This window comes from Falco punctatus (assembly GCF_963210335.1).
Source record: "Falco punctatus genome assembly, chromosome: 3".
NCBI classification, from domain to species: domain Eukaryota; kingdom Metazoa; phylum Chordata; class Aves; order Falconiformes; family Falconidae; genus Falco; species Falco punctatus.
In genome coordinates this window covers 101,450,888-101,463,782 of record NC_137582.1, presented here as the reverse complement: position 1 = coordinate 101,463,782, position 12,895 = coordinate 101,450,888, and the positions used below count along the sequence as shown (strand labels likewise).

The following is a 12,895-nucleotide window of genomic DNA, read 5'->3' as shown; positions in this document are numbered from 1 at the left end:
ACATAGAGCGCAAGAACAACTGTTTGAAAGTAAATGCGTACAACCAATTTAAATCAGACTAAGATCACAGGCCTGCATAATTTTAATTTACATACCTTTTTATTTCCATTTTTGACTCGTTAGTCCCGAGTAAAAAAGTTCACAGCTACAGATACTGTCTTTTCAACCCCTGCCAGGACAGTGATTTATCTGGTGGCACCTAAGGAGCTACTCACTGTATGGTACAGAGAGGTGAAAAAAAAACCCAAACAAGAAGCAAGACAGTTTGAGACCTGATGTAGGAGGATTTCACGCTCCCTCAACAGACAGAGGGAAACCTGCCAGAGTTTCAGGCAGGTTTCAGTTTCTCTGAACGTCCTCAGGAGTTCAGAGAGAAGTCCCAAGAAAAAACACAAACTGTGGGCACAAGACTTTTACTCCTTCTCTCAGCCCATCACAGGACACCAGGCTTCCACACCCTTTACTAACGCGGCTACTTACTATGGCGCAGGCTAGTCCGTGCTGTGTCTTGTCGGAGAGAAAGAGCAAGCAGGGCCCAGCCTAAGAGAAACGCCCAAACCAGTCTGTTGATTATTACCAGTCCTTAAATCGCAGCTAGCTCTATCAGTGCACATTGACGATGCACACTTGTGTTTGCCACCAACACTTAATCAACGTGCTCCGTTACTAAAACTAGATATGTTTTGGGCCTAAATTAATCATTAAGGAATACCCAAGATAAGTAGCTACACTTCCAAGCCTGTTATTGCTCACTCAAAATAAAGGAAACTATTATTTCTGGTTACTGCCAACTGCGAGGCGGTGCTTCAAGAGATGCAGATCTGCTTTTCGCTTTGGAAAATGTGTTCTCTGCGATAACATAGGGCATTAAAAAAGCGCCACTTTTTGGGTGGATTTTTCTTTGACATTTTAAGTCAGCTTCCTAAACCTTCAGCTCAGAACCAGAATTATTGATGACTGCTGACTGTTGTCATCTTTGAAGCTGGAAATACTGTTCTCTTTAAGAAAGGCCATTAGGTGAAGAAGTATTTGACAGCAACACTTACAGTGAGAATGCCCAAAAAATAAGTACATGTATGTGATACAGAAAATTAGTGGGGTAGAGGCGAGACGGCTGTGGAAAGCACGTCACTGTTTTCCCTTGTGTTTCTTGGCTTTCGTGCGTGAGCATTAACATCTCACCATAGGTTTTGGCACAAAATATGTATTAAATTAGCAAGTTTAGAAATTCTTGCATTTTTCAGTAAGGAAGAACAAGTGCAAGAGGTGACCAGTAACAGTAACACCGTGTAACAGTAAAAGTCTCTTCAGTCCTGCTGTTCCTACTGGTTTGTTAATGTGCTTCTGCTCAGCCCAAATGTTTCTGCTTTAAGGTTGCTCTTTATCTCCACTCTTCCAGCTGCTGACTGGGTTTTTTTCAGAACTGCAGGAACCTAGGCAAGATACAAAACACCCTGTGATTACACCAGAAGCTGCTCTATATGCAGCAGAAGGAAATAAAGCTTCACAGAGGCCCAAACCCTGATTTTTCTCCTCTTGATTTTCAGAACACTCTCCCTGGCTTCTCCTTCCCTCATCCCTTTCAGTACATTTCTCCAAGCCAGAGTCAGTACGTGCTGGAGCTGGTTTCGAACGACACCAGAGGATAATCCAGGTAGCTGTAGCCATAGCCAGCAATCCCCAATAAACGGCTGCGCCTGCCCGGTAGGGGCAAGGGAGGAAGAAGAGGAGTTTATCTGGGGCTGCCTTTCTTTCCTCACTTGTAGCAACTTAACTTTTGAATCCACTGATACTTTGCTGTTACAAATCGCAGAGTGCACAACAGAGCTAATACAACACGGTCCCACAGGCTGTGGCAGGAGGTCATCGGCAGGGAAAGTGACCCATACAAAATCATGTCATCTGAAAACGGTCTCCTTGGAAATCTTTGCACAGCTTGGTACGACAGGGCTCTGCGCTGCCATCAGCGCCAGGGGCAAAGACAGCTGGTGGGCATGGGAGGAGCCAGTACTAACCCTGGACTGGGAGCCAGGAATCACAGCCATGGCAGCACCCTCCAGAGATGCTACAGCTAGCACCTGTCCTCAGTGTCCTTTTCTCCCTACCTTCTCTTTACAAGACGGGGACTACAGATCCAGCGTTAGCGCGTGGGTGGGAGGAGAGCAGCAGAAGTTATGTTCCTCGCTGCGGCGGCCGAGGCAAATGAGGGCTGCTTCTACCGTTGGCCTCAGCTTCCCTGGGCTGCCAGGGGAAAGTAAACGCAGCACGTCCCAGGAACAGCCTGCAGCTTCACTTCTGGCCAACAGTGAGCAGCATCTTACTGCTCAGGTGTCTCTCTGCCAGTGCTGGGGATTCCCACTTCATTCAATCCAGCTAGGACTGAGCTGAATTCCCCCATGCTCTGTGCCCACCCCTCTACAACGGCATGATTCCCGCTTTAGAAACGGACCATACGTGCCGAGCCTGAAGCAGAAACCCCAGGCAGCCATACGTACGTGAGGAGGTAGCGGAGGTTCCAGATGCCGCCCAAGGAAGGAAAGCAAACGTCGCCATATCAGACCGCTTCCCAGAAATATAATCCCTGTCACCAGCCAAAATATTCTGGGGTCCTACCAACAGAACCTTCCCATTAGTCAGGCAACTCTATCTTCAGAAAAGTGATTACCCAAAGATAATCTCTCACCCCCCAGCAGCGTTCTCCTCCTTTACGGGAGGAAGTGGTAAACCCTCTACCATCAACAGCCAGGCCCCACCTTGGGAAAAGGGCTGTTTCACAGCAAAGCATTTTATTTAGATTCTCTTACTGTCCCACGCCATTTTCCTTGCTTCATCAGGAAGCTTGAAAATTCAGCTCTTCTGTTTAATGGATTTGGAAAGGAAGAAGTGTTTGCTTTCCTTTGGGTTTTTTGTTTTAAAGATAGCAGGTGCAAGTGTAAATTTGTACCCCCCAGTCTAGGTATAAACATGTAACTGACAGTAGAGTATTCCCTCTGGTGTGCTGGAAATGCCCTGGCTGCTTGCCAGAGACCCTTGTATCTGGCAGACAAAGCTAGTCCTTCCGGAAGAACAGATGATCATTAAAGAAACCTTAATAATGCTTTAAATCAGTCCTTATACAACCATAAATCTGTCTTTCCATTTCTTTTCTGTGGAGATTACATAGAAAAAAAGGCTGCAATACTGTGCAGTGACTGCTTGAACACATGAATCACTGGACTAAATTATGTAAATCTGGAGCTTTACCTATAGAAAAAAATGAAATATCGAATATAAAAAGCACTACAGGAGCAGGGCCCATGTTTAATGTCACTAATAAAAGCAGCACTCATTCCTTACCTCTTCGAGAGATGACTCCAAGTTCATACCAAATGCAACTCCTATGAGTCCAAAAAGAGAGAGAGAAAAAGTCCCCATAGTCAGCTGCAAGTTCAGTCTCATCATCACATTACGGTGGCTAAAGAAAGGAGAAACATCTTTAAGGGGAACCCAAAAATTCATTTGCTGCCTCAGTTCTCAGCTTCCATACAGCATACACCAACACCAAACAGCGAGAGGAAGCCACGCTGGCATTAGGCAACCCAGGCACAAAGCTCATGATACAACAATACAAAGAGACTATTGTTTTGAAATTGCCGCATCAGGATACCTCTAAGGCAGCAGGTTCTGCTTAATCATCATCAGATTTCCCAGCATCGCTCAACTTCTCAGAGGTGTATATACACAGAGTAACAGTAAACGTTCACAGAAATCTGTGTTCTCTCATCACTAACTGCCTGGAATTTCTATGTTTGTATTCACAACAAAAATATTCTGTTCCTTGCAAACAAATATACTTGCAAAGATGTGGCCGGTAAATGCTGCAGACCATAAACTTGACCCAGTTTTGGAGAATTCCATATTTAAGTCTACCCCAAAAGGATTTTTGTGGTTTCCTGGTGCAGCATCCACCAATTGCTTCTACAGGTAACTCCCCAGTAAAGAGGAGAAGGATTATTAAACACTGACCTCAAAGACAGTGAGTGGCACGTGCTTGCAAATGCAAGCTACAATTATTTTTCAGTAAGAAAGCTGACCAGTAGTGAAAACTGTAACATACAGAGAGAGAAAATACTCACTACAAAGTTACTCCACAGAGTGATAACGCAACTTGTACTGAACACCTGAGCAGCCTAGCCAGACTCTTCAATAATTCAGTTTTGCTGACCTAGGACTAAACTCTCCTGAGCAGAACTTTATTTTGCCCCTAAATCTGCAGACATCCCCTTTAGTGAACAGCTCCGCAGAAGGATCTACGAGACGCCCGATTTCTCCTGCTAGGGAAAGCTGATGTCTAGCTAGGAGGGTTTTCCACACACCGATTAGGGTGTCTTGTTGCTTTGCTCTGTCAAGTTCACTGATAAGAAAAGCACAACGCAGCTTCTCGTGCTGTTACTCCAAGTCCATTCAAACCCTCACAAAGACGGAATTCCCTAACTTTCCTTGCAGGCAGATTTGAGAAAGACTAGGCAGCACTGAATTCTGCTCAGGCAGTCCAACAGAGAGGGCAGCTAACCTGTCCAGGTTGATAAAGATTATGCTTTCTGAGTCGTCAATCAGAACTCTGAGTTCACGAGCTTCATTTGCAAGATCTTCTGCTTGTCTGTAATAGTTCTCCAGCAGCAGCTCCATTTCCTCTGCATGGTCAATCCCAGATGTACTCTCCTCACTGTGAGCAACAATTTATATTTTTCTGGTTAGCTACATGTTGTATACAAGTGTATTACTGATGTATTAAGACAAGGCACATAGGAGTTGCAGGGAACAGCCAACAACAGTGTTGTCAGATCTCAAAATCCAGTCTTTTCAGTGAGGAACTTCCATCAATACCAACAGCTTAAAATAAAAGGCATATTTTTATATCTATCAGCTGATCAGCACAGGCACTCAATTATTTTGAGTACAGCAGTTAGCATTTGCTGTGCTCAAGGCATGCACACCACCACAAATGTTACTTCTTCAGATATTAGAAGTTATAAAGTTATATAAATCTTATATTACTTACAAAGTTTATATTATTATTACTATAAAGGGCTAACAGTTTTGAAAGAAGATGCTTAATTTCTCGGTGCCCTCAAGTGGTGGAAGCTGGTAATAGTGCAAGCAAAACCTCCAAGGATAAAACATAACCAAAAGTCAGCACACAAACAACTACACAGTGAAGGAGATGTTTTACGTGTTTATGAGAATAGTTTAGTTGTAAGGTGTGTCAGCTATACACAGTAATTACTGCGAAATGTTTTGGGAGCATGAAGGAGCCGAAGAGTGAACATCAAATGGAAGATGCTGCTCTCCTAAGTGAAATTTTTCTGAGGGACTTTCATCTTGCTTCCTGGTCCAGCTGCTGGTGCAGCAGCCTTCTCTGGAGCATGTGTGCACGTTTCTGGCAGTGTTCACTGTGCAGATGAAAGCTGAGGCACCCGAGATTCACAAGAGCTTTCAAACTAGCAGCAAAGCCAGGAAGATTCTACATAATTTTTTCTCTTGTGGTGTGGCCTTATTTCTCTAGAGGGACCAAAGTATCTCCTCCTGGCATTGCTGACCAGGAATCTCTCTGAAATGGTTTTCCAAGACAGTAAGTGATACATCTTAAAAATCAACTGACATATGCTCCCTGAGGACCTTTAACAGAGCCCCTAGTTTCTTTCTCTCTTATGGACCAGAAGCTGAGAGTTAGCTAGGCTGATTTTAAAGCCCTTCAGACCCTGAGGCTTTTACTGCACGCAGGTGAGAGGAGTTGCAGACCTGAAAGCCTTAGAGCACCATCTACTCTATTACAGATTCAGCTCAAGGTCTTACTTCATTTTACATCGGCTCCCCTATGGATATACAAAGGGAAACAAGAGGCACAGGGACCTGGAAATAACTGCCACCCGAGCTGCTTTCCTTAACTAGCCTCTGGCTGTCTCATGAGCCTTCAACAATCTGCCATCCCTCCACACACAGACACGATGCCTGTGTCATCCTGCCCTGGGCTCAGCCCACCATTCCTGCTGCAGATGATCTCTGATGGCACCTATACACCTAACTGGGACTCTCCACACCTTCTCAGGCTTCTCCAGTCCATCAAATACCACACAGCACCTGTATCAGTCCCAGAGCCAAGAGAGCTGCCCACACACTGCAAGCCTGCCTGCAAACGTGCTGTTGTAGCTGGCATTTCCTCCTGCACGGACTGCCTCACTGCGTCCCATAGTGTGGCTCTACCACTCTACAAAAGCTCCCACCACCTCTCCTACCCTTGTGCAACGGTGTCTGAAAGAAGAGATGACTTCAGGTGTCTGCTGGCATGAGAGTGCAAGGTGACTTTGGTCCTTCCTAGATGTTTCCTACACATTGCCTACTATGAGGCAAGAGACTTGCCAGCAGTTTGTATTAAGTCCGAAGGAAGGCTGTGAGCAAAACCAGGACAAAGACCGACCAGCTGCTGCATCAGGAGCAGCCTGGAATTCAGAGCCCTCCTGATACTGCTCCTGCAGAGGCATCCAAAAAGCAAACCACATCCCACTTCTGGAATGCTGAGTTTCTGCTGCACGTTTAGACTAAGCTCTGCAGGGCAAGAAACTATCTCCTGTTTTCAAACCCATACTACTGTGTGAACAGTATTCCTAGCCACATTCAACGTTAGGCAAAAGTATTAATCAGCAACTTAGCAAAGCACCCTGAAATGTAGTTTCTGTTATCTGCTTAAACATAAAACATGTCTGTATACCCAAGATTTAAATACAATTCAGCCCAAATATGCTGGGATCTGATATACGTTATCTTTTTGATTTTCAGTTTTTGTTAAACCAACTGGTGCTGCTGCTGTTGTGTGCTGTCTTTTCACCAGAACTTGAGAGAGTGCAATAGGACTATTTCTGCATGTATATTTTTTCCTGAAATGCTGCTTTTCAGGTGCACAACAAGATCACTCCAGGGCATCTTTCTTTCAGGTTCTGCTGGCAAGAAAAAGCTAGAAGTGAGGTGTTGATAACACATCTAACAACAGAAGTATGGTGTCTGACCTATTCAGGACAAGCTTTAAAACGTGCCTCTTCGAGTTTTTTTGTGAAACTGAGGGAAATTCTCCCGGAATTTAGTCTGCATTGAAAAATAATATTTGCTTTTTCTCCTCATGCCATCCTGCTCCCATCCCATTACATACTAGATGAGCGGTCCTGTTATGCCAAGCACTATTTGAAACTGCATAATATGACTCCTGCTAATGGAGTCCCTCTCCAACATGATAAAGACAATGGTTTCTGAAGTGGCAAGCATTAGAGCTTTAAAAAATTAGGAAGCCTTTTTCTTTCTGCTTTTTGGCAGGGAACACCCAGTACAGTGTTCAAGTTCTCCTTAAACAAAACACACTGTTAAAAATGTATGTGGTTTCAAATATACATACAATACTTGTGGATCAGTCCATTTAGACAGACAGAGCTCTTCTATTAATTCTTCTTCATCTAAGATCTCCAGAATTGTTTCTTTGAAAACTTTAAGATCTGTTTCCAGTGCTGACAAGCTGAAGAAAGAACAGGCAAAAGATCAAGTAATCCCCACTGGCACCAGTGCAGAAAGGTAATCTCTAAATGAGTTTGCCAGCCAACACCCTCGCCAGCAGGAGCAGCCAGGTAAGACTTCCTTGGACGGTTCTACAAGCTCCTTCAAAAAATCCTCTATGGGCCACGCACACTGAGCAGCGGCAGTGACCTGTCTGGGGATCAGTGAGCTACAGACACACACTAAAAGGGATTCAAAAGTTTTTTTCTGGCTGTATTTGTAAGTCAGGAAAAACCAGCACTCTGTGAGTGGGTAGTGAGTGCCTGTTTGCACGGTCATTCAAAGAGGCTAACACACCAGGTACCAGTGTGCTAGTACTAGTTATCTTAAAGCACAAATCCAAAGCCTAATCTTGTTTTACATTATGGGGAACATTTTTGTGATGTTGTTTTGTTCTGTTAGGTATTGTTTCATTCTGCCAGATGCTACCAAAGAAGCTCAACTGTATTTCTGACAAGTTGGAATAGATTACCCTTTTTCTGTTTTTCCCCATATCGCTAGGTATTTCATATACTGATCTTTAAATTTACAAAGAAGATGCACAACCCAGCATGACAGCAATCTAGGAAATTAACATTATGTACCATTTTTCTATCATTTAATTGCACATAATTTTCTATGGTTATCTTCTAGTCTCTTCACGGCTTACTCTTATTTACCTCTTGCCATTTTGCAGGAGAATGTGTAGTTTACTCCTATCCACAGACAAAAGCTTGGGGTCCACTAGAGCTTCCAGTGTCTCAACGATCTGAGGCTGCAAAGTGTTAAGTCTCCCCTGCAGTTTGCTGATCTAGACAACAACATGATCCTTCATAAGAATTAAAGCAATCCCTTTAGAATGACTTGGGCAACTGACTCTGGTCTCTGAACATAGAATTCACAGTAATAGGCAGTTAACACAACCGGCTTTCCAACGCCCGGGAAATACTTGCTATGCGTACATCACTTACAAGATAAAGCCAGTGCAAAAACCAGTATCTTATAAAAGCAATTTGCACTGAACTGAAACCCAGCAACAACCACACCAACAAGGCTGATAAAGCTAAAATACTACTAGAAATGTCATATTGCCGCTAAAATACTACTAGAAATGTCATATTGCCATTAACAAGCATGTATTTTTAAGGATAGCTAGAAATTGTCATCTGAGTGCTGCCCAAGAGGCCAAAATCCTCAGCGCTTTTCTGTGACTTCCATTTCAGCTACAGCATGTCTCTAGAAAGGTACCCTGACCCGTTTTTTAATTGTCCAAAGGATGGTGAAGCCATCACATCCAATTAGCACTTTCTTGGGAAAGGAATGGAAACACATACACGCAAACCCATAAATACTAAAGCAACAAAAGCAAAACAAAAAAGAGCTCCTACAGTAAGTGAGGAACACATATACAAATGTGTATGTATAAATATTAACACGAGAATAAAATCATACTGTTCTAGGAAGCAACACCTTCCAAAACAACTTAAATAAAAATGAGATAGCTCACCCGGTACTGCAGGATTGCTTCTATGGCTCGGAATTCAAAGGGCAGGGAATATGTAACTAGTTGACCTTCCCCAGCCAGCTGAGCTGCTAGTTCATTGATGAGCCAACGTTCCAGATTTAAATGACGATAATCTAGTATCAGAAGAAACTCTGGTGTTATGACAGCCTTCAAGAACTGAAAAAGACAGTACATATAGGAGTCTGAAAAAAACACCTCAAAGACTTCTTGTAATCCCTGTAGTGCATTTGATAATTTAGGCCTTTATAAACCCACTCTTCAAATGTCTTTTCCAGCAGGAAAATAACAGAATCTCAAGCTAACTGCAAACTAGTATCTCCCACAGTTCAGACACAGCACTGTGCTAGTTAGTGGTGGTACGACTGAGAAGAGGCTTGTCGTAAGCCTCCACTTCTGTAACAATCTTTGCAATGTTTCTCCAATGCTCAGCTAGGACAACAGTCATTAATATGTACTGCTGGTGAACCTGTACCTCCGATTGCTAGGGAGAGCTCCAAAGACACATTTACTGCTGGACTGCATGTCACAGAAAGCTGGTATTAAAAGAACTGTGCAAGAAAATGCAACTGCAAGAACAGTAAGGCACAGTTCAAGTTCAGATTCAGCTACAGGGAAACCATTACCTCCATTCTCATGATGATCCTGTTGTTCCTAGTTGCAATGCTCATTACATGTTGAAACCTCAGATCTCGAGCCTGAAGACCCAATTCCTGGTACAATTCTGTTTTCTTCTTTTCTGTCATAAAAATATTTTTAGACGAAGACATTTAGAAGACAAGCATATATGTTCTGAAATACCATTTTAGTGTGTTAATAAGTCCCGCAAAAGAAAAAACAAAAGCCAGGCTACCTTTAAAACAGTCTTCCTCCCATTGATTCCTCAATGTAATTTATTTTTTCACAAAGTTTAGAAGACTGTATCTTGAGTGAGTGGAAAGAGAAAAATTCTAGATACAAGTGAAAAAGTTGGCCATGACAACGAATCTCATGTAAGAAACTGAGCGACTTATTTGAGAAAGCTCATGTAATCCTATAGAAAAACAAAGCAGGGAAAGCAGCATGCTGGTCAAAAAGGGAAAAGTGAAAATGACCGTCCTGTGACAGATGGTATACCTTATTTTGAAAACATTACTTAAAAACATACAAAAAATTGTAACAATAAAGATACTATGAAGACCAATAGAAGGCAGCTAAAAGAAACAATGTTGCAACATCTCAAACACTGGGAAGTAACCCAAACATCATTTCCTACCCCATGCAGATTCCCAATTGGGCTCTTATTTATTGGACAAGGAAGAAAGACAAACAAACAAACCAACCAACCAACATACAATGAAAACTCACCAAAATAGGTAGCATTTCCCTCTTTGTCAAGCTTCATCTAAAGGAATGGAAACAAATGTAACTTTTTCACAGAGCTACTATAAAACAACAACTTTAAAATTGTTTGCACTTGCCTGGAAGTTAAGTGACAAACACCTTATGAAGAAAAAGCAACTTTTCATGCCTGTCTTCACAGTTCAACCCAATTAAGAAAAACATTGCACCAAATTGCCATGTATTTCACTGTGTTTGTATACACACCAAAGAAAACCAGTGTCATCTGCATGACCATGGTCCTTTGTAAACACAGGGAAGGAGGTGATTTACAGAGGATCAGACTTAGAACAGACCAGATTATTTCAGTTGGAAGGGACCTACAACAACGGTCAAATCCAACTGCCAGACCACTTCCGAGCTAACCAAAAGCTAAAGCACGTTATTAAGGGCATGGTCCAAATGCCTCAAACCCTGACCAGCACGGGGCCTCAACCACTGCTCTGGGAAGCCTGTGCAAGGGTCTGAACACCCTCTTGGTAATGAAATTCTTCCTTGTTTCAAGTGCAAGCCTGCCCTGGTGCAGCTCTGAACCATTCCCATGCATCCTATCACTGGAGACCAGGGAGAAAAGCAAAGCAGGGCATCTTACAATCTGGATTACAAATTTTTCTATTTCCTCTGGAACAATTTGAAAATTTTACAAATATTAAAAAGTACCACAAATCAGGTAGTTAGGCCTCGTGCTCATGTCAAGTACTGCATTAACAGGCTATTAATAAGCTAGTAACTGGCATTATAAATCCTTCTTCTCTTAGCATTTGTCATTCAGATTAATCAGTAACACTTGCATCTCCTAGTAATTTTTTTTTTAAAAAACCCAAAACTACAATGTCTGGTTTAATCAGAAAGTTTGCTGTTTTGCTCATCAGCCATGTAGCTTAACTCCATATTACCAGCTTTAAAAATAACTTTCTGTGAATTAAACATACCGAAGCATACACTGCAGTGGAGTTGCAGCTGGGGTTGCATAGCCACAAGGATGTAGGTGTGTACATCTTGATCCAGAGTGACTGCTCTTTGCTCTCAACAAGGAGGCCTCACCTTCCCTCGCATGTTTTAACTAACAATGTTAATCAAGCTTGCAAATGGCTTTCAAACTCATTTTAAAAAGGAACATATGGCGAGCTTGTTTTCCCCCAAATCCTACGTTGTTTAGAATTGCAGCTACCAAGACACAAAAATAGTAATTTTAAAAGGCATCAGCAAGCCTTGACCAGCTTAACGAGAGACCTTCTCAGCCTTCACAAGGCAAGAGAACTTCCAGCAAATGCTGGATCTTAGACAAACATCGTGATGAACACTGTATACCGTAACTGCTCCTCAAGTCGGGGTACTTTACACCAGCAACTTAGAACTAGGGATGTTCTCGGAGAGATGAGCCCGCCTGCTCTTACGATGCTTCAAGAAAAGACAGACGGAGCCCATCCTCCTGCACAAGCTGCGCTCCGCGGGGCCGCCCGCACGTACTCACCACTGCAAACACAGGGGACACGCTGGCGAGGGTGGCCTGGGAGGCCTCTGTCGTGGCATGTTGGTAGAATCTACCTGAAAAAAGACAGAGCATTTCCACCTCCAGCACGGCGCACCCGCGCACCGGCCACCGCCTCGGTGCCACCCTTCGCCCCGGGCCGCACCTCGGGGCCTGCGGAGGCGCCGCGCAGCACCAGGCCCGGCGGGGCCTGGCGCTCGGGGCCGGCAGCGGGAACCCCGGCCCGGCCGCTTACCCGCCCAGCGCAGCCCCCGGGCGCCCGGCCCCGGCGCGGCCCAGCCCCGGCCCGGCGGCAGCCCCAGCAGGGCCCGCAGGCAGGGCCCGCCGCCCGCCCAGCCGCGGGGGCGCCGCAGGGCGCGGGGGAGCAGCCCGGCCCGCAGCATCGGCCGCCCAGGCCCGCGCAGCCCGGCCACCCGGCAGCGCGCAGCCGCGGGCAGGAGGAGCCCGGCGGGGCGGGGCGGGGCGGAGCGGCCGGCGTCGTGTTCCCCGGGCACCCCGGGCCGCTCCGGCCTCCCGCCGACAGCGCATGGGCCTCGCCGCGGCCCGGATTTGCCCTGCCGCCTTCAGCCGCCTGAGGACAGGGGTACTTTAAAATTCTTTTTTTCTTTTTTTTTTTTCTTTTTTTTTTTCTTTTTTTTTTTCTTTTTTTTTTACCGAGAGTAGAACAATTCAGCCCCCAGTAAAGGTCTTGCAACTTAATCTCCTTGCCCTACTTGTCTGTCTAAAATAGACAAATCTAAAATAGACAAGCTGGTTGGCTGAGATTTAAAAGTTTATGCAATTAAATCTCCTTGTCCTACTCATCCATCTAAAATAGAAAAACAAGCTAGTTGGTTGAGATTTAAAAGTTTATGCAATTAAATTTCCCTGCCCTACTCATCTATAAAATAGAGAGACAAGCTGGCTGGTGGAGATTTAAAAGTTCGTGTAATTAAATTTCCTTG

General features: G+C 44.3%; 1 protein-coding gene across 2 annotated transcripts; it reads right to left on the bottom strand.

The window, feature by feature from the left end:
• Positions 1-77: 77 nt before the first annotated feature.
• Positions 78-12,601, bottom strand: MRS2 (magnesium transporter MRS2). 2 transcript variants are annotated; one of them, XM_080379832.1, is made up of 11 exons: positions 12,187-12,601; positions 11,934-12,003; positions 10,427-10,463; positions 9,706-9,818; positions 9,065-9,238; positions 8,238-8,368; positions 7,424-7,540; positions 4,553-4,705; positions 3,337-3,454; positions 2,496-2,609; positions 78-1,433 (listed from the first exon to the last, which is right to left on the bottom strand). In XM_080379832.1, the coding sequence occupies exons 1-11, from the start codon at positions 12,477-12,479 to the stop codon at positions 1,323-1,325; spliced, it is 1,431 nt and encodes a 476-aa protein (XP_080235958.1). In that variant the 5' UTR covers positions 12,480-12,601; the 3' UTR covers positions 78-1,322. The 2 variants fall into 2 exon arrangements, with proteins under 2 accessions (XP_080235958.1, XP_080235959.1); XM_080379833.1 differs by having other exon boundaries at positions 11,934-12,007; positions 12,187-12,387.
• Between the last annotated feature and the right edge of the window lie 294 nt (positions 12,602-12,895).